Below are 22,917 nucleotides of genomic sequence, written 5' to 3' on the forward strand. Positions count from 1 at the left end.
TTTAGGATGGATCGAAGTCTTAAACTAAGTTTTGTAGCTTAGTCAAATTTAAGGATTGTGTTCATTTGAGTGTGTTCAGGTAGTGGATAACATTGGCAAATTATGTCATTTCTATGTCTAAAGGGTATGGTTTCGGGTGCATTTCCATTTGTTCTTCTGGTGTATTTTAGATTTCTATTACATTGTTAGTTTGGATCTTTAAATGATGTATGGGAGGCTATTTGTACTTTGATTTATGTTTTCCTTTGAAAGTGTTTACGGAAGGAAAGAAAATATAAAATAGGATACGTTTATCCAGAAGAAGTTATAGAAGCAGCTTCTGAGAAAAGTCAGAAGCCAATTTCTTTTGCTCCAAAAAGAAGTTGTTCTTTTGCTTATATAAGTTGTCCTAAGTTGGCACGCCCAAACTGACTTTCGACTTGTTGACTTAAAAAAGTCGAAAAGCTGCTCCTCTATCACCATCCGAATCACCTATTAGCATTTTAAAGGAGGGGAGATTGACTTAAACTTATGAAACAGAGGTTATGATTATATTTTTGGGAATGGTCCCAAAAATACCCAAAATAGGCGGAAAATAAAAATCTCCACAACCCAAAGCGGCGAACAACAAATAGAATCCGTTTTCTTGGAGTATATTTCAATGTTGTTAATCTTGGGAGTTTATGCGGTAACTTTGGAAACAGCAATCCAAGTCCTCTGTGGTTAGGTTTTGATATCTAATCTAGTTAAATCCAGAAACACGGCCACAGTAAATCCTTAACAGATTCTTTCCTTTCTTAGGTTTTCGTCTTTAGTACTATCTTCTGGATCAACAATGGAGAATGGTTCGGAATACATCAGAGAATCCTTAATGGAAGAAAAACAACAGCAACAACAACAAGCATTTGATATTGATATCGAGTTCGCTTCGTCACCCAACAAGCGTCGAAAATTGGTAGCTGAATCACCAAATTCAAACTCGAAAGGGAAAGAGAAAATCGAAGAAGAAGAAGAAAGAATGGATAGTAAATCTGATAATGTCTGTGGAATTTGTTTCTCAGAAGAAGATGGAAAATCGATTAAGGGTTCAATTGATAGTTGTAATCACTATTTTTGCTTTGTATGTATAATGGAATGGTCTAAATGTGAATCTCGTTGCCCTTTATGCAAACAGAGATTCAATACCATTATTCGTCCACCTAAAGATGGAGTTTTTATGAACGAACGGATAGTTAATGTTCCTACTCGTGATCAGGTCAGTCTTCTTTCATCGTTTCTGATTCTAATTTGTGTTTGTTTATGCTTAAACTTATTATTTTTAAAAATCACAGTTTTAGCTGGTGAATATTATGCACAACACAATCCCGTTAAGTATTTAGTACCCTGAAATCTTTAGGAAGAACAAAACTAGTGCAATGTCTAATCACTTATTTCACACTGCCTTAGGTTGGCTAAGAAAGAAAGGAACTAACTGAACATGTACTTTTGTAGTATCTCATATGTGATCTTAAGCTAACTTAAGCTTTGTAGAGGCGCTGTGTGGTTTGCTCTAGATACCCTGACCCAATCTTAATGCAACAAAATGGAGCCGTGTAAAACCTCCGGTTCTGCCATATTAAACAAGTAATAAATTCTGAGATGTTAGTTGTTTGCTTAAGTTGGTCTGGATGATAAGTTCCATGATGAAAAGTTTAATTGCATTTGCACTTCTTCATTCTCCCGTTTATTTAAAAAGACGACTATTAACGAGCTTTCATGTTATTTATTCAAAAGATGATCAAGTAATGAGCTTCTGAATTGTAATCGTAATCGTAATCGTGGGTTCGTTTGTAGGTTTGGCATCCTCTTGGTAATGTGTCAACTGGGCCTTCCGATCCCTATGGTCGAACGAATTGTGCTGAATGCCAAAGCTCTCTGGATGAAAATCTCTTATTACTTTGTGATCTCTGTGACTCTGCTGCTCATACATATTGTGTTGGGTTGGGTTCCACAGTACCTGAAGGTAATTGGTATTGTCACGATTGTACTATTTGTATGGATAATCACTGCAATAGTCAACTTGATACCGATTCTGATGATCGAAACTCGGAGGCTGGTGAAAGTGTTACAATATCTGAAATTGTACGAGGACCCTATCGTACTGTCCATAATAGGGACATTGGTGCAGATATTAAAGTGACTGATCTTGGTGCGAGACGTTTAATTGACTGCAGGGATGCGCAAAGCTGTCAAATCTCACCCACTACTGCCAGAGAAAAGAAAATCAATGCTGGAACTATGGTTACTGACTCTAGTATGAAGATAGCATGTCATCGCCGTGATGTTCAGAGTCATATTAAAATCTTTCGTGAAAACTGGGATGCTTTGAGAAATGGATCATTGCAATTTTCTTCTACCTCTGGAAGCAGGAATAGTAAGATACCTGGCAGTAAAGTATTTGATGCCAAGACAAGCCAATCACAGTCTTCGAGTTGTTCGCAGAATACCAACAATAAGAATGTCGCTGAAAACTTGTCAAACAAAAAAAACCCTTATGATACTGATAAAGCATGGAAGATGTTGGATATTGCCAAATCGGTTCAACAGGCACGTGAAGGTAAAACTACTCATTGTGTTTCTAAGCATCAATTAGGTAAGAGAAACACGCAGGCAGATGCAACTGTTACTAACTTAAATAGTTCTAGATTAGAAGTCCAATCTCCCCAACAAAAGGATCTTAAAGGATTTGCATCCGATAAAAACATTAGGTGTGAGGAAATAATAGCTTGTACAAACTCTAAATCTCCAATTTTTGAGAAAGAAAAGCCGTTCAAGCATGCAATCGAAGAAACTTTGAAAAGGCAGAATGGGGGTCCAAGTACTATTCATGCATCAAAATATTGTGGATTGGCATTTCCTAAACAAGTCCAGATGTTTGACCAATTAGACACTCTTCATAAAAAGGGAAAAAAAAATCCTACACAGGTCAACCAAGAGTCCTACTTGAACGGTATTAATAAACGGGCTAGGGTTGATGCTGTAGTTTCTCACGACAAGTCATCCCATGGAATTTCTAAGTTACTTATTAGCAGATCAGATGGTGGTGCACATTCTAGCTGCAAGGCAGAGCCTCTAAAGGAAAACTGCGTGTTGGGTAAAACTTCTTCCAGTGCTACGCCAAGCGCGGATTGTGCCAAGAGTGAAATCCAGTCTTTGGTTAAACTGAATTTGAAGCAATTGAGTAAAGGCAAAAAATTAGGTATGATCTCTTTTGTGAAATCTGAGTTTCTCTAATTCTTTTCTGATTGCCTTATATGATCAACAATATGCTAGTTCTGTTTTTTATCATAATATGTTCATAGTTGTGTGCAAAAGTTAATGTCTACTAACAATGAATGAGCGTTATTGTCATGAGCGAACATTTTTGACTCCCCTGCCTAAAACTAATTTTTAGACAGCATTGTCACTTAAGAGAGTTGAGCTGAACATTTTTGACTCCCCTGCCTAAAACTAATTTTTAGACAGCATTGTCACTTAAGAGAGTTGAGCTTAACTCTCAGTTGGAATGATGCAAAAGAAAACCCCTTATGTTTTTTGTCTGTTTCTAGTTTGACAAGACTAATGAACTGGGTTTCACTTAAAAGAGTTGAGCTTAGCCCGTCATGTGTTTTAGTGTTTGATTGTTTCTCTCCATTAAAAGAATTCAGATAGGAGGGTTTCACTTTAGTCATCATGAGCACTCATTTCTTTTTCACTTGCTTATTTCCTTTATCACCCTAAGAGCAACTGCAATGGACGAGTAAACCCAAATTTTCAGTCGAGTGGGCTGGCGTAGTGGGACGGACCATCGATCAAAATTTGATCAAAGAGTAAAATCCAGACCAAATTTGATCTGGGATCAGGACCAAATCCAAATATAGTCGGGCGTTGATATAATCTCCGCTACACATCGGGCGTTGATATAATCTCCGCCATTCATCGGGCGTTGATATAATGTACGCATGAAACGGGGCGTTGATATAATGTACGCCTGAAACGGGGCGTTGATATAATGTACGCCCGATGGGGCGTTGATATAATATACGCCCGAAACGGGGCGTTGATATACTTAACGCCCCACTTTCATAAATTTTCAAAACTTACATGGGGCGGGCTTTATACCTCCGCCCCATTTTTTTTTTTTTTTGTTTCTGAAGCGTATACTATACCAACGCCCCACTCGCGCGTTATCTTTACCAACGCCCCATTCGGCCGTTATCTTTACCAACGCCTGATCCCAGGCGTAATGTTTATCAACGCGCGACCAAATATACTCTTTTCCCACTACGCCACATGACGGACTAAACCCAAATTTGGTCTTTTTTTTTAGTCTTTGGTCTTTGGTTATACTCGCACCACTGTGGACGCTCTAAGTACACATTTTCGCAAGGTTAAGCTCTTGACCTTGGTCCTTTGAAGGAAATATCTAATTCCTTCTTTGTATATGTTTAGTGCTTTTGCTTGATCTGATGTAGTTATATTGAACTCAGAAACTTAATTACAAAGGAATAAAAAAGGAACGAGGGTACAGAGCCTAGAAACCTACCCAAACAGAGTAAAAGAAAATGAAACTCCTAAGACCTGAAACTAAACAAGGAAATACACCTACAGACTTATAAGGCACCAAATATATGTTTACTGCTGAATATACCTCATCACCTTAAGAAGTACTTTTGGAAATTAAACTTGAATCTGTTAATTCATGATCCAGATTGCAGCAGTCTTTGCCTTTTGTTCATTAAAAAATTAGCTGATTCAAAGTTAAAACCATCAATTGGATGAAGCCAGTTCCTGATGTGTGCGATGTTGCATTTGCAGGTTTTAATGAATTCAAGAAAATTGCTAAGGTGTCAACTCATACTGTCTTGGCAGCATGTGGATTAGAACATTCAAAGTCAAGTGTCCGTCAACCCTATCCTCATCTGGCATGCAGCCATACTGTTACTCGAAGCCGTCAACAACAGCTTCATATGTTGGATCTAATGCACAGTTCTTGCACAGACTGCTTTCATGGTTTTGTAAAAGATGTAGTTAACTCCATCTTGACTGAGAAAGTTGCTTCGTTTACTTAAACTCGGGATTCTTGTTAGTCCTGCCTTACTTGTTCAGTGTCCTGGTTTACAAGCATGTAAATAGCATTTTGGCTTTCAATCAAAGTTTTTTTATGTTGTTCATTCAAATTTGCACGATTCTAGTTATTCCTTCCATATTGTCCTAGGGCTTGCAGGTATGTTAAACTACGGTAGAATACTTGGTGCAGTTTGAAACACAGCGCGCCACGTTTGATACTCTGGGAGGTTAAATATAGGAATAGCTAAAACAGAATGGTATATTTACCATTTCAGTTTAACAAACAGAATGGTATATTTAGTATTATACCATTTTGATTGATGATACCTATAAAACAGTTTTCCAACTGTTCTAATTTTTGTTCTTTTGTTATGTAAAGCTCATCCATTTGGAATCAAACATAGTGGCAAGATAGATTAGAGTATTTTTTACAAGGAAGACCAAACCATTTGTTCATTGATAAAGACCCCATCCAAACCATATCTAGTAGAAGTTTGGTGTCTTGAGACTTAACAGTCTCACCTACTCTGAGCAAAATACCAACCGTCCTTGATTAGGGAGTTAGCTCAACAAACCACTAAAGGGGGATGTTGGTGGCGTACATTTTTGTGCACACTCCTTGATAGAGTGTTAATGTGACATGTTTTATTTGATTAGTTAAGTAATTAACAATGTCTCCCTAACAGGGGTGAAGGTCGAAGCCAGTTGGGCTGGGTGGGCAACTGCTCACACATGGTTCAAGCTGGCTCCTCTTTCGTCTCAAGCAATAATTTCTCAATCTTCCAAGGTGGGAAATTAGCTTCCGAAACGATGGTTACAAACAGTGGACTCATTGGGACATGAAGCCAAATAATCGACCAAAGCAAATCAAGACAGCAATGACACAAGAGAATCAACGTAGAACATCGGGCATTCGTATATATTTGGCTCCTCCATTACAATGTACAACGATGTTCTATTATATTAGTATTTCTAAACAAGTCGCTAAAACACAGTGGAAGAGAAATACAAAGATAGGAGATCATCATCAGCTTCTTCAGTAAGCTTAATGATTTCTACCTCTCCATCATCATCCAGACTCCTAATAAAATATTTACATCCCTTCTACACTACTATTCCAACTATATCAACTAGAATACCAGTCTGCCCAGGGACACATCCTGAAAACAAAACAAAACCGTAGAAGTAGCATATCACTTGCTAACTCACATAACCAACTCCACTTTCTTCTTTTCGTTTCTTTTTCTTTTCTATTTCTTTTTTAGATCAAGCAAACGGTTAACTGGTCTCATTAACTCAGTCTACTCAAAACTGACAAGATGTCCCGAGCCTCTGCCTCTGCCTTTGCCCAACACTGCCTGACTTACGGCTTGCAAATGCAGGGTAAAGCAGCTCTTGGAATTTCTCAAGGAATGCTCCCCACTCCTCGTCATTCATGTCAGCGAAAGTGACAAAGCTTGCACTTCCAGGAAGCTGCTCGTTAGCACTTCTGTTCCCTGATGACTGGCCAGACATTGTCCCCTCCAATCGACTTCCTTGGAACCATGAATCATTTTCACCCAAAGTTGTATTCTTCAGCGACTTCGAGAGCTTGGAAACAGTTCGGACTAGCGAGGACTGTGTTGTAAGACCAGTAATAGAGACTTGTTTTGCTGGTTCTTCAGCTTCTTCACTTCCATCCTCCTCGACACTCTCTTCTAGTTTGGAGAGAGGGTTCCAACCAGGCCAACCTCTTAAACCAACATGAAATGTTTCTTTCATAATAGAATCATCTACAATCTTGGATGCTGATTCAGTTTCCTCTTCATCTATGTCAAACTGATACTCATCTTCATCTACAACATCAAAATCAGGAGTCAATAAAATTTCTTTTTCTTTTATAAGCCTCCTTGCGTTCATGCATATCATTTCTAGCTCACTTGGTTCCTCATCACGACTCCTGAATTCCCTACTCATCATCTCACCAATCTCACCAAGACAAAGACCAAAAGCTGCTGCTTCTTTAAGGAAAATGGTACACAGAAACAATACGCGAAGACATGCTTCTCGAATCATTGGCAGCTCCATTCTTAGCATTTCAGAATCTTTAACTGGATCAAGGTTTGCTATGTACCCGAGCTCATACTCCGTGAACGGAATCGATGCTTGTGGCCAATGGATCCACTCGAAGTACGGATCTTCCAAGTTCTCTGGAAGGCAGAGTCCATGATCAATTGGAACGAGTTCGACCTGACCAAAAGCACCCACCCCGTCGAGCTTTCGCACCAGAAGATTCCCAGCATGCCTGTCAGTATTGAAGATCCTAACATCCAATATCCCAATCCTATGTACATCAGAAACAGGGAAATTTGATGTCCCATGATCACTGGCATCAAAATCATGACGGATGAACTGCTGACATGATGCTATTTTACTAGCAGTTTTCCTCTCATTTGCCTTCTTGCAGTTCACACCATCATTTATATTAAAAATTGAGTGCGTGATCTTGACGAGTGCTGTTGGGGGCACATTAGCAAAGTGACCATAGTCCAGAAGGTAGGCTGCAACTTCTCGAAACCCCGTCTCACCAACCCTTACAGACCTTTTTAGTCCTGGCTGACCAAGAGCTTTCCCAATAAACCCTTTTGGATTATTTGGTGCAAAGGGCTCTTCATCAGTAGGCTTCACAATTGCAACACTCTCACCTACCTTGTTTCTAAAATAGTATGCACCTCCAAGCCCACTATGAACAGGAATTGGATCAACTCCATTCTTAATGGCCTTCACCATGTCCTTAACAAGAGGCTTCATTCGAACAAAGCTACCAGAACCAGAGCGACCCAGTATTTCAATTACACCACTCTGATCCCTCTGCAGCAGATCCCTTCCAGTAGGTGACAGGCATGGTGTTGATGAACTTCGATGCATAAAATTCCTCATGAGGAGTAGCGGGGAATCAGTACGAACAGCGCTGAGATCACTATTCAAAACCAAATCACCAAAAGTCAATGAGCTCTCATCAGTTGGTACATTAAGCGCCAGCTGCAGCGTCCTCTTCACCGTATGTGCATTATCACGCCGATCTAAGTCCAACCCTAAGACACAACCAGTATCAGTTTGCACAAAGATCCGCCTTTTCCCCTTCGGCTTTCCTTCTCCCCTATTGTTCCCATGGTATTCACTATTTATGGAGCCATTCAACAGCGCCACTGCCATCTGCGTCTGAATTGCACTGTCCAAATTAGGAGACATGGAATGTAGGAACAACTAGTGGTTTGCAAGGCTGACGGCGAAGATGGCTGTTGCAGGAGAGATTCCCGTTCTCTCCAAAGCACACACCAAGCTCAAAGGCCGGTAATAGGAGTGAAAGAAAGACACCCAGTCCAACACAATCATTAATCAACAGGATAATTTGAATTGCTTCTACAATCTTCACATCATAAAATACAACACCAGACGAGAGAGATTAAAAACCAGGAAGATCTCTACATTGAAGCGGCCATCTGATCACTGATAAACCAAAACATCTAATTAGAAAATCTTTATTAACAAAAATCTATCAAAAAAAAACAATGGACAGGAACCAGATTCTAATTATTCTACATCCAGAAACAACAGAAGAAACAGAATCCGAGATTCACAGACAAGTCTATTTCTCTTTTCTGCATTGAGCGAATTTTTGCAACTGGTTGAGCATAAAGCAATACTAATATATTATTGCTTCTACTGGAAGCGAAATAAAGTTGAACAAGCGAAATCTGTTAGGTACAGATATTCATTTGTTTATCCTATCAATATAAAATCAGAACGAAAAAGTAACGGATAACTTCAAAACAAAAATGATAATATAGAAATTCAAATTACATCAACTTCTATTGACAGATCGATCAGAGGCTGACTTTAAGTAAAAATTTTCTTTTTTCCACAGCGAAGATTGGAAAAGCAAAACAATAAAAAAAAAACAAGTAACTGAAGCAATATTCTGAAACAGAGTATACACAAATGCATCCGAACCGTACAAATTACCATTCTCAGTGATCGTAACCTTAGTCTATCCACAGATCCAATAAATATATTTCTAACAGAGTTGAATCCATCACCGAATCTTAACGAATTCAAAACAATAATTACTACTTTCTAAATCATAAGGATCAATCAAATTCAATAGAAGAATCAAAATGAAGAACAAACTGTGTTCGGAAAAAAGAAGAAGGTAAGACTTACCAAAATCTGAAGATCTTCTGAAACAACACGAAGCAGAAGAAGAAAACAAATATCTGATGTCTATGACATTTGTAAACAAGAAGACGATCGGAGATCTACGGCTTTAAATCATAGAAAAAGAAAGTTACGACGGTTAAGATTCTGTGAATACGTACTGTCTGAAACCTTCTTCTCGTTTGAAAAGACAAAATCAAAATTTTCACTCTTCACTCTCTGAAATCTTTTTCTTTTCTCAACTTAATAGGAAGAAGAAGAAATGAGGGTTTTAAATACAAACTGTAGTTCGGAAAACTTCCTCTCTCTAAGTGGAAGACTCTAGAAATTTCAATCGTAGCCGCAGAAATATTACAGTGATATGATATAAACCGTAGGATGTAATTTAATGATTAATTGATGGTGACGTGGATATAATCAACTGGGTGATGACGTGGTAAATGTTTTGTTATTACTGAGAAACTGTTAATACTGAATCTCATAGGCAGTTTCACTTTCACCTACGAAAACTGTACTTATGCGATCTTTTCGAGCACCCAAACTCGCCCTTAATTTCGGGTTCTAGAAAGTATTAAAGTTTCGGGCGAGACGAGAATACCCCTCTTGCTACCAAAAAAAAAAAAGAATACCCCTCTACAAATCTAAGAAGTATTTTTTTACTCGGTTACAAATCTAAGAAGTAAAGAACCCTTTATTGGGTTGCAAGCAACTTACAAAGTTTGGAAGCACGACCAGTCTTGTGCCTGTTCGTGGCGAGCATGGAAGGGATATCTGTAGAACTATAATAAGTGTTATACACTTTAAGAATCATCTATAAGCAGAGGATGCACGTGGGTGACCCCAATCTTAAATCATTTTCATTGGCTTGGCTAAACTCTATCCTCTCTCCCCCGTAAAGATTCTTAATAATTAAGCTACTACTTGACACTAACAAGTAGTAATTGATTATCTCAAGTAATAGTGGAAGAGTACAAGAGAATGAGAGAGATATTTCTTGTTAAATCAAGAGGTGGCACTGATAAAGTTTTTTCTTTCTTTTTTTTTTTCTAGTGAATTTCATTCATGATAATATAGAGATTACATGGATTTTAGGAACATTGAGATTAAAGATCGAAATACAATTAAAAGATACTAAAAAAGAGTAATTCGTGAAGAAAAATAACGAACTACCAATAAAAGTACCAAGCAATATGAATATAAAGAGAATGGTTTTGGAGTATAATCCAATCATTTTGATAAGGTTTTTTCTTCTTGGAAAAGAGATATTCTCATACAAATATGAGAGTATGTCCAAAGTCTTGGATCTTGATCACCACACTTGAACTTTCACCCAAAATCTCCATTAAAATTAAAAAGAAACAGTATGAGAGCGCATAGAGAGTTTCCGTAAAGGAGAAGACACAAAAATTGGCAAAAAAAACCCATAAAAACACCATAAAAATCTCCTAAAAACAATGTAGATTGAAACAAAACTTAAATAAATCTAACATAAATTCCTAGCTAACTAAACAAACAAGAAGATTGGAAAACCTGCTCAGATCTAGTCCAAAATGAACTATATCTGAGCAATAACCGTTGATGATGGTGAGTTTTTTTTAGGCTTTGAGAAGAAACTATAGAGGAGAAAGAAATTTGAAATGGTTACATTCATGAATAAAGGTTACCGAGTACATTGTAGTAATGATTTCAACAACAACAAAAAAAAACATTGTAGTGAACTCAAAAGAGTTAGTCTCATGGCAGCGTTAACTTAATGTGTCAAGCATTATGTTACTCTAACATGAAAAGTTGCACATATTTGGTTCTAAAAAGGAAACATATTTGCTTTTTTGCACGCAGCTAGTGCAAAGATAAACTTGCATGAAAGATTATCAAAGTCTCATGATTCAAACAATTTAATAATATAATCCCATCCCGTCCATGGATCCACTATTTTCAGCGATTGCTTTGTGAAAACCCTGTCAGCAAAATTCATATATGGCAAAAGAAAACAAAGTACAATGTTGAAAAGCGATTAGGCACAAGTTGCCTCGTTAAAACCTTGACAAGGAAAAACCCCAAGGATCAAAAAATCTTGACGAAGGGAAAAGAGTACAACACGTCAAGATCCAAGATTATCTTTCTCTGATTTAAGCATGTTGAGTTTACTGCTAGTCCAAATGTCACATTCTAATCCCATGAACTAGCTTTTGAATATTGTTGTTGATAAAAACTTGGTGATTAGATCTACATAATTTTCACATGACGGGATACATATCTCTTTATTATTTTCTCGGTGGCGATTTTAAAATAACTCTTATAAAATATGGCTTGTTCGGTCAACCTTAACATAACCTTCCTTGATGGTTGTACTTATGAGATAGAAGGTAAGTCACATGAACTTCAAGTATGAGTGATTAATGATCTCAACTATACACTTTCTCTGCTGGGTTCATGAAGACGATAATATCAGAGTGATAAATACCTAACCAAAGCTCTTATTGCCACAAGTTCATGTGGTTTTCCCCATTTTTAATAAAATTCGTGTGATTCGGCAAAAAAAATTAAAAAAATATTGCCATAAGTGTTTCCAAACATCATTGTTTCCTTGAGCATTATTGACATAATTCCTATTCTGAGCATTATAAAGTTTATTCTAAGCACTCGTGACTGAGAATTTCACATTCCTGTCAGGCTTCCAAACTAGGGTAGCTACTCCAATATTAGGAGCATGCATAGAAAGAATTTTTCCTCAAAATTTCCTGATCAAAAATACTGTTAACTATACTTGCATTCCAATTTATTGTACCTTGAAGAAACAAATCACAGATCATTGTAATAATATCAAAATTAGATAAACCATTAACTAGTTCATGTGGGCTATCTAAATCAGTAACCCAATAATCTAACCTAACTTTAATTTTAGTAGCATATCTAACAGTCCAATAAGATTACTGCTTGATGGTAAAAAATCCAGAATAAATACCTCTTGAGGCACAAGAACATCGTCCTCAAGTTTGTCAAGATGAAGAATATCGATTATTTTCTCTAAATTATTTACTCTTTGCAATTTTTACCCATAGCGGCCTTCAAGCAAGTTTAGTAAGCACGGCATTGTTAAGAACTTCTAAATTTCTAAAGGAAATACCTCATATACCTTTAGGTTTACAAACATGGTGCCAATCTATAAACTTAATACCCTTATGTTGCTGGTGACTCCACCAGAAATCCCCTTGGATGGTATCCATTTTATTAAAAAGACATTTTGGAATTTTAAAACAACTCATTTGATAAGATGGGAGAGCAAGATGGGAGAGCAGTAAGTACATGCTTAACCATATTAATTCTGACAGACTGGTTCATAGTTTTACCCTTCCAGGTCTTTGGTATGCTGCCAAAATATTAGGAAATAAGATGAAAAATTCAGATTTGCTTCTACTTAATACTAACGGGACACTTAAATATTTCTATGAGTTTTTGACTAGCTTCATATTAAAGGCTTTTGTTAGGCTTTTACAAGCACCTTAATTAAGGTTAGCCTGAATAACTTGCCTACTCCACCACTTTAACCAACAAACCAGTAAATCATTTTTATCCGCAAACAACAGTAATATATGACATGGTAACACATCCACGACGAGAAAGTAATGAGTAGTGGGATCAGTTATGAACATTTAAGAGAATGACGGTGTGATGGTCATATGTAACTGATAAATAGGGGATGACCTGTGACGTATGCTATTTCACAGGATAATCAGCTGAGTTTGTTGTTATATGTTACTGGTGTTCTAGTATCGTATTTTACTTACTGAATTAATTATGACATCTCTTAGTGTTCTTGCCATTTCGTGTAAACAATTTTGATTTTCTAAAGTTAATGTGTATAGTGTTAGATAACCGGTCCAGCTATGATGGTAACGGGGCACATACTTAGAATAAGAGGCCCCTCCTATCTAGCTGACACGTCGTTCACAATAACCACCTTCAAACTGATTTATGTATGTCATGTTTTATTTTTAACTTCCTTAAATCCTATAACTAAGGTTTGAATGCTTTGTTACCAAGGTAACATTGATTGCAAACCCCGATTTGAAGAATATATAGGGGAGAACTCTAGCAACTGGGAAACCTAATCCCCACACCTCTTGTGTGATACTAGTTGCGACTAGAGTCGATTCTCCTTTAACCTAAGTTTTTCCTGAAACCATTATAGGTTAACGACTTAAATACTTCATTGGGATTCTGAATCCAGACCCAAATATTTTCTCAGTAGTTGCGTGTTCTGATCTTACTTTGTTATATCTTATTGAGTATTATCTTCTGTAAGATTTGCTTGAGATTTATCTCCGATAGGTAAGATATAAAAAGTAGTCACAAAGCTCTTCGTCTCATTCTTTGTGATTCCACAATAACTCGTTCTACTACCATATAATTAAGTTATTGTGAGGTGATTGATATTTCTAGGATGCTCTTCGGGAATATAAGACCGGATTATCAATTGGTTCCTGTTCACCTTGATTTATCAAAACACAGAACAAAACTTTGTAGGTATTTCTGTGGGAGACATATTTATCTATTAAAATAGACTTTTATGTGTGAGACAGATTTGTTTATCAAGTCTTCGACTTTGGGTGGCAGCAACTCTTAGTTGTGGATGAGATCATCTAAGGGAATCAAGTGCGTAGAGTCCTTGTTGGGATTCAGAGGCATAAGGAACGCCACTGTACCTTAATCAGTGTGAGATTAGTTAGGTCTCAACTACATTCTAGTCTGAATTTAACTTGTACTAGGCTAGAGTCTGTAGTGGATTAATACAGTGTGGTGTTCAAATCTGGACTAGGTCCCGGGGTTTTTCTGCATTTGCGGTTTCCTCGTTAACAAAACTTCTGGTGTCTGTGTTATTTATTTTTCGCGTTATATGTTCTATGTAATTGAAATATCACAGGTTGTGCGTAGTTCAGTCAATTGGTACCTTTGGTTGTTGGTTGGAATTGATTGACGCTTAGATATTGGTCTTTGGTACCATCCAGGTTATTTCTCATATTGATCCGGATCACAAATTTCTACCGACTGTAGATTGATTTGATAAATTGAGATATAACTCTTGGATATATTTTCCTTGATTGAGTCTGATTGTCTAGTTGATTCTCTTGGAATTATATTGGAGTTAGTCCATACAGATTGCCTAAACGAAATATTGGGTGTGGTTGTTAGACCCTTGATTTTTCATTTATATCTAACCCAAGAAAGTAACACTTCTGCAAAATATACAATCAAGAATAAGAAATTGAATAAGTAAGAAAATTAATGAAACAAAAACGAACAACTATATTAAATTAGATGAATGGAAAGATTAATTCAAATCAAAATTAAGATTGCTGCTGAAAAATTCAATTTATATATGAAGTATAAATGACTGAGGTTTTTACTTTCATAATTTTAGTTGGAAGTTAATTGTTTGATAATTTCATCACATTATACAAAATATTGAAAATTGATAACCAAATGAAAGGTTAGGGTTAAAGGAAGAAAAGAAATTTAAATATAAGAGATAGGAACAAAAGCATTATCTAAACATGTGCTTTTTCTACACTTTGTTGGTTTACAACAAGAGAGAACATTCAAGTTTGAAAAAGTTGGGGTCTAACAACCTCACCCAATATTTCGCTTAGCAATCTGTATGGACTAACTCCAATATACTTTCAAGAGAATCAACTAGACAGTCAGACTCAATCTTAAGAAAATTATATAAAGGAGTTATATCTCATTTTCTCGATTCAATGTTTACTAAAGCAAATAGCAATCTGCAAGTCTAATTGAATACAAGAGAAATTAACTTGAACGGTACCAAAGACCAATGTTCAAGGATCAATCAATTTCAATCAACAACCAAAGGTTGGATTTACCAATTGATCGATTCAACGCACAACCTGAGATATTTCAATTATATAACAAAATATAATGCGGAAAAGAAATAACACAGACATCAGAAGTTTTGCTAACGAGGAAACCGCAAATGCAGAAAAACCCCGGGACCTAGTCCAGATTGAACACACATTGTATTAAGCCGCTACAGACACTAGCCTACTACAAACTAACTTCGGTCTGGACTGTAGTTGAACCCCAATTGATCTCACACTGATCCAAGGTACGGTTGCTCTCCTTACGTCTCTGATCCCAGCAGGATACTACGTACTTGATTCCATTAGCCGATCTCACCCACAACTAAGAGTTGCTACGACCCAAAGTCGAAGACTTTAATAAAGAAATCTGTATCACACAAAAAAGTCTACATGAATAGATAAATCTGTCTCCCACAAAAATAGCAACGAGTTTTGTTCCGTCTTTTGATAAATCAAGGTGAAAAGGAACCAATTGATATACCGGTCTTATATTCCCGAAGAACATCCTAGAAATATCAATCACCTCACAATAATCTAAATTGTATGATGGCGAAACTAGATATTTTGGAATCACAAACGATGAGACGAAGATGTTTGTGACTACTTTTCAATCTTGCCTATCAGAGAAATTAATCTCGAGCCAATTTTACAATTGTACTCAATACGATAGAAACAACAAGATCAGATCACGCAACTACAGAGAAAATAGTTGGGTCTGGCTTCACAATCCCAATGAAGTTTTCAAGTCGTTAACCTATAGGGTCTCGATAGAAACCTAAGGTTAAAGGAGAATAGACTCTAGCTTATGCAACTAGTATCACACATGAGGTGTGGGGATTAGGTTTCCCAGTTGCTAGAGTTCTCCTTTATATAGTCTTCAAATCAGGGTTTTCAACCAATGCTACCTTGGTAACAAAGCATTCAATATTCACCGTTAGATGAAAACCTGATTAGATTCAAGCTAATATCTTTTAATTATTAGATCTTTTTATACACAAATGAAATGCACGTTCATTTAGGTTTGTGTAACCGTACCTAAACGTGTACACCTAGTTGGTTCAACAGTAGTTAACCAATGGTTAGCCATATGAGCACTTTCATATCAACCTTATTCATCTTCACCATAACTAGTTCAAATGACTCATAAGAACTAGTTAGAGAGTTGTTCAATTGCTTAGATCTCATAGAAGTATATACGACACAATCGAAACAAAAACGATTTTGATTCACTCGAATCGATTCATGAACATTATAGCCATGGTTTGCAAATATGCATTCCTTACATTATAGCCACGGTCTTAATTCATGAATAAACCGTTTTTAGAAAATAACCCACTCAAGTATGCATACCGGTACGCATACTTAAGTACCCGGATTGAGTTTGTTTTCAGTTCACAAACTCCAGCAGAAATTCACGGGATGTGAACTTCCGGAAGTACGCGTACGGATATGCGGACTTAGCTTCCGGACATCTTGAACCAGTAAAGTACGCATACTTTAGTTCAAGGATTTTGGACTTACACAAGTATGAGTTCACATATAATGTTTATATCCATTCAAGGTTATAGATTCTAAACTCTCATTTCAATCATTGAAACATTCTTAGAGGATGTTAAATAGAGGTTATCCACACACTATTTTTCATCAAAGCGATGTTCAAGATATTGAAATAACAAACATGACTTTCGTCATTTGTAAAGATGAACTTGGCCAAAGAGAAAGCTTGCCAACACATATTTCGAGAAATAGATAAGCGAGATAAACTCGGCTCGAAATAGAAAATGTGTATAATCGAAGTCTATATAGCAATACGACTTTTGTCTCAAAATAGGAGATAGAGCAGATAGACTTTTGAGTGATAGATAAGTTCAAGTCTCCACATACTTTTTAGTCGATAAAGTTCCACCAATTCCTTGAGTAGTTCTTCATCTTTGCATGATGAACGTCGTGGAGTCTAGAGCTCAACTCAACTTTCTATCCTAGTCCGAGACTTAGCTATAAGTAGACTATAAATCAAGGCTTATAGTTTTGGCAACTAAACTTTAAAAACAAGCTTGAAATAGCAACACTTGCGAGTTCGACTGAGCAGTGCTCTAACAATCTCCCCCTTTGTCAATTTTAGTGACAAAACTGTCAATACATATGGAATACAAAATAAATAAACTTTGCAGCTTCTCTTCCACATGCATGATCTCGTTGGTTCTTCAACATTACTCGAAATCTTCGTCACTTCCAAGTACTCCAATGATTCCAAAGATATTCAAATTAGCGTCATCGTTGTTGAAGATTCGTAGCCATAACAATGAGAAAACAAAAGCTCTCAATCATTGTTGCACATTGTCATAGTATTATTACACATCATCAAAGTTCAATTGTATCACAACTTTGAGAAAAATACTATGGTGATATGTATCACTACCCCTTAGTCAATACTTCACCTCACATGAAAACCACTCCCCCTTACATAATGATCCGAAAACCATATGTGTTTATAGTGTGAACTACACATTAATTCTCCCCCTTTTTTATATAATAAAATTGGTAAAGGTACGAAAACTAGTGGGATCCTAATGAAATTTCCATAGAGACACTTCATGACCAAAAGAAAGCACATATTAACTTTTTAGATGCAATCATATAGCCGAAACTAAATGCATTCATCAAGGAGTTTATAAAGATACAAGATAACCCCTATAATATTCCACAGCCGCACTCCCCACAAAGATTTGGCAATTAAGCACAAGTTCAATTAAAGAACTCTCCCCCATAAAATGTCATTCCCGAAAGAACAACAAGAGCGACCTTACTTTCTCAAGAAAATAAGGATTTCTTTGGACATTACAAATCACATGAAACATTTATTTGTATCCAAAATACTCAATTAAATTAACTACAAGAGAACCCATGATTAATTTAACCGTAAATGCTCAACATAAGAGAACTTACGGAGCCGCACATTATATACATAAGAAATATGGATCAGGGAAGATCAATACTGCGGAATAAACAAAGATTCATCCTATCTTTCATCACTATTTGCACGATGACATATAATAGACTTAATCTTTGTAAACAAAATCTCATCCTTTCTTCCATAAATATTTGTATAATGACATAAAAGGCTTAACTTTTGCTTGTCAAAAGTTCATTCAATCTTTATCAAATACTTGCATATCGACATACGGCATACTTAACTTTTAACCATGTATTGGACAATCATAGTTCACGGACGCAAACACACATATCCCATAACAAATTGCAATATATAAAACCATAAAGATTAATACTGTAAAAATCATCTTCCAAACATACTTTAGAATTTAAACAAATAAATCTAAAAACATTGAAGATGAAAATCGTTGGACATGGCTATGTGTAATCACAATAATGGTTGTTCCAAACTCTAGTTATTCTTCTTAAAAACATAAGAATAAAATTCTCATAAGAAGATTTCCTAGACATTGAGACCTCCTAAAAATTATTTATCGTCCCTGAACTCCTTGTCGTCAACAGCCATGAGAACATATGGTTCGTGAAGAAAGGAATCAAATCCAACAAACCTTCTAGGCTGATGATATCGAACCAGGACCTTATGAATTTCAAGAGTTCTCATAACAAGAGCCTTTATTTGTTGAATCTCCTTTCTTGACTCCTTCAACTATTCAAGAACATCAGAAAACTTCTGAGAATTTGAGGGAACAACTCTTGGCTTCCTCACATTCCTTCTTTTTCTTTTCAAAGTTGGAGGTATCGGAGATTTTTCTTTTTCCTTCACGATTGATGACTTAACAATCATATTAACATCTTTTCCATCAGAAGACATGATGCTTGGAGTAGCCATATGCGTACGATTTTGTGAGAGGAAGTCAGAAAATAAGCTTAACAAGCAGTCTGATAGACGCATTTATGTGTCTATTTTGATATCTATTTTCTATATTGTTAGTACCCATTTTTGTACTTATTTTGCTATTTTGTGTTTTGTAGGTGTTCTGGGGAAATAAAGCTCGATGGACTAAAATGTGAAATTCCGCTCGTAAAATAGAGGAAATGAAGTGATTTATTATTTAATGGGCTAGGCCCAAAAGGAAGAAGATGGAGAATTATTTCATTTGTCCAATTATTTGGATATGGGAGTGTGGAAAGTGTGAAGCCCATTATGTCAACATCATTTACAAGATATTAAAAAGATATATGGAGATATTTATTTTAATGAAGAAAATAAAAGTGTTAAGTAATAAATCTACATGGAATAATTGATGAGAATTAAATATATAAAGAGTATGGAAACAATATTATTCTTCGTGGTTGGAGTTAATAAAGAATAAATAATTCCCAAATAAGGAAAATTATAAATGCATGAGAATTATATTATTTGACGCGTGGCACATTCTTATTGGAGGATTTTTCATTGTCTTGGCATGTGGCGTATTCTCATTCGGTGATGATGTAGCATTGGTGAATAGAAAAGGAAAGTGGATTCCTTTGAAAGCTATAAATATGCCGTGGATACAAGAAAAAGGGGGTCCGGAGAGTAGAGTTTTTATTATCATTGTTTTAATTTCTCTTTTGTAATAATGGAGTAATTTCTCCGCTAGGGTGGAGGAAGAAACTACTTCTAGCATGTAAGTTTTGATATTTAATTTTCTTTTAATTATTACTCTCCAATTAGTTTTAATTGTCTAGAAATTTTCTCTTCTTTATATGCTTCATAATAATTGTTTTGGGTAGTTTAGATATCGATATTTTATAAGCGAATGAAAATTAGGCCTTAGATTATCGATTTGAGTCGAATTGATATTTTATTTATGATAAATTTTCCAAGGCATGAGATTGGCTTCAAAATTGCCTTGTGTAGTTTTGAGAGTAAATTAGAGAAATTAATTGTTATAACCATTAGAAGTAGTGGAATCCGAAACCTTAGTCTCTCTTTGGTAAAAAATTCCTTAAAAATATTTTCTTTATTAATCTTAAAACCAATCTTCATAAAAGTCCGAACAACGAACTTCTACTTACCACCTGTAAAACTACATCAGTTTTTGGCGCCGCCGACGCGGACTTGCCTTTAGGTTAGGTTTTAGATTTTCTTTTTGTAAATATTTTTCTAGTTTTTTTATTTTATTTTATTTTATTTATTATTTTATTAGATTTTACTCTTGGGTATTTTCTATTTTTGGTGTGCACGATAATTGGAATTTAAATTGGAAATAAGATTTGTGCACCAAACAGGTAAGTATCCAAGTTTTATTTTTATTTATTTTTCTAAATATTCAGATTCTTTAGATATTCTAGATTTTTTATTTTTGTAAATATTTTGTTTTATTTATAAAAAAAAACACGTTTGCACACACCAATTGCATCGTCAGACAGCCGAATTTAGGAAAAACTGTGGAAAAGTACGCTGAACCCGTGCCTTGGGCCTTACGGGAGTTACCAGCCGAAATTCCACAAGCCTCAGCCTCGTACCTGTAGGTATATTTTGCTGAGGTAACCTGAGCTTGCGTATTTAGTCGACCCTGCATTTGCACGTGTACAAAAAAATGTCTAGTTGGTATCATAATGATCAGTATAATGATTATTCAACTGAGTATCTGAATGGAAAATATCTGTACTATGACCATAGTGTGGATAGTACTTGGGACCACTACCGAGCTTCTGAAGGTTATGGTTCATACCACGGTGATCCCAATTACTATTCGCACGTTCACCATTCCTATGGACGGGTAAATGAGCAACACTGTAATGATGAAAATGTGGAAAAATTAGAAGATGTGCTCCAATGTTACTTAGAAACTGCAGAAATTAATGAAACCTTCATCAATTCTTCGATTAATTTTTTAAATGATATGCTCGATCAATTAATTGAAATCGAAGGGAAGTATGACCTAAAATATAAAGAAAGAATTGCAGCTTTAAGTATTGGTCTAAATGAACTTAATTGCCAATTAGATAAGGTTCAACCATCTTCATATTGTGATGATGATGAGGCTAATATTGATGAAGACTATGAGAAGTGTAGTCATGATGACGAGGAAATTGTTACACCAATTGATCCTTACGATGATCATGGTGTTCCTAGTTTAAATCCTAATAATATTGATAATTATTCACCTATTCAAAAGGAAGTGGATTTGACTAGAGATACCATAGTTTTAGATGGTGTAGTATATCATTGTGATTATGAAGCCCAGGATGTTTAGAGGAAAGAGTTTATCCTGAGACTAGTGTTTTAGAGCCTAGTAATTCGGAAACAATAGTCCCTTCTGAGGATTATAAAAATGTAGATCCACATGATTACAACCTAGAAGAAATTAAATACCAGTTTCCTAAATCTGATAATTTAGAAATTAGGGAAATTGTGACTAGTTTATCCAAGGATATTGACAAGTCTAGGTTTTGGGGTGAATATCATTCTCCCCGTGGTTTACCTTTGACTCTTATAAAAGTCCCTAACTTGGGACTTGACATATGTACCTCTACCATCTTAAGAGACTATCTTCATGCACGACTTCCTGAACCTAGTTATGTCCAAAAGGAAACTCAGTTTATAGTAACCCATCCTCTGATTGATGTGGTTAATCCGGTCCAAGATATCGTAATTGATTTTGTTGTCTCACCAAGACTTTATTTACCAAATGTGGGAGTATCTCAATTTTAAATGTGTCATTATATAATTTTTAGAACTAAACCTAATTATTTTAGGAAATTAGAATCGTCGACACATTTGCTTAAGAATGACCACTACTTTCATTGCGGTCAACTGTTTGAGTCAAATATGATTGACTATGAGGATCCTCAATTATTCAGATTATTATTATGTGCTTCTAAATTATTATTTGAGTTTTTGCAGACTTTTCAACCTGATATTTCGGATCTTAAATATTTTATTTAGACCCCTTTGTTGAACCTGAACCTGAACCTGAACCACAACTAGATGTAGTTGTTTTAAACAGGAAACTAGGAAAGGGTGTGCTATTCACTTTCTTGGTTTGTTGAAGTTTCCTTTTATCCGTGATAACACTTTTTGATACAGAAGATCCACAATTGTTTCGATTACTGCTATATGATTCGAGGTGATTAATTATTTCCTATGTCTGGCTGAAGACGTTAAAATTATCACTTCTTGGGAGGTAACCCAATCTCATGCAACACGGTAATATATTTCCTTAACTATTTTGCTTCAAATGGTAACAGTTTCTCCTTGTTCATGCTTTTAATTTTATCTTTAGAACATTGAGGACAATGTTAGATTTAAGTTTGGGGGTATGGGAGAAACTTTTTAGTTGCAATAAATAAACTCCGGAGCCTAGAAGTTTATGCCTATTAAGGATGGCATTAACCAATCTAAGTGGATGGAAGCATCTTGGTTGTAGGAGTTGAGGAACCAATCTGAGTAGATGGAAACATCTAAAGAGTCTATTCATAAAAGCACAGAGCTCAGGTGTTAGGAAAAAAAACATGGTAGTTTCGCCATATCTCATTGAATCCTTTTCACTTCAGTTTTTTTGTTTTCTTTTTAAAAATATGTTTCTCCAAGTGATTAGGTGGGGCTCACTAATCAAGTTGTTACCACTGCTAGAGTGAAATAGAGTGATTGAGATACCAAAAAAAAAAATTAAAGAAATTGAGACCAGACCATCATACCAACCAGAATAAATAAAGTCGACCACTGGTACCCTTGTATATGCCAGCTGAGTTGACCTAGAATTAGGATTATCGACCACTGGTTCCCTTGTATATGCCAGTGTGTTGATATTAGTCCAGACCAGTATCT

At 35.9% G+C, this 22,917-nt stretch overlaps 2 protein-coding genes across 2 annotated transcripts; one reads left to right on the forward strand and one right to left on the reverse strand.

Annotated features, from left to right (window-relative positions):
* Positions 1-533: 533 nt before the first annotated feature.
* LOC113302957 lies at positions 534-5,171 on the forward strand. The gene is made up of 3 exons (XM_026551930.1): positions 534-1,234; positions 1,813-3,217; positions 4,816-5,171. The coding sequence occupies exons 1-3, from the start codon at positions 815-817 to the stop codon at positions 5,067-5,069; spliced, it is 2,079 nt and encodes a 692-aa protein (XP_026407715.1). The 5' UTR covers positions 534-814; the 3' UTR covers positions 5,070-5,171.
* A 788-nt stretch (positions 5,172-5,959) lies between these two features.
* LOC113302958 (phosphatidylinositol 4-kinase gamma 5-like) lies at positions 5,960-9,496 on the reverse strand. The gene is made up of 2 exons (XM_026551931.1): positions 9,271-9,496; positions 5,960-8,556 (listed from the first exon to the last, which is right to left on the reverse strand). Exon 2 carries the CDS (start codon positions 8,296-8,298, stop codon positions 6,373-6,375), a length of 1,926 nt encoding a protein of 641 aa, XP_026407716.1. The 5' UTR covers positions 8,299-8,556; positions 9,271-9,496; the 3' UTR covers positions 5,960-6,372.
* Between the last annotated feature and the right edge of the window lie 13,421 nt (positions 9,497-22,917).

Source organism: Papaver somniferum, chromosome 8 (genome assembly GCF_003573695.1).
Source record: "Papaver somniferum cultivar HN1 chromosome 8, ASM357369v1, whole genome shotgun sequence".
In the NCBI taxonomy this organism is placed as follows: domain Eukaryota; kingdom Viridiplantae; phylum Streptophyta; class Magnoliopsida; order Ranunculales; family Papaveraceae; genus Papaver; species Papaver somniferum.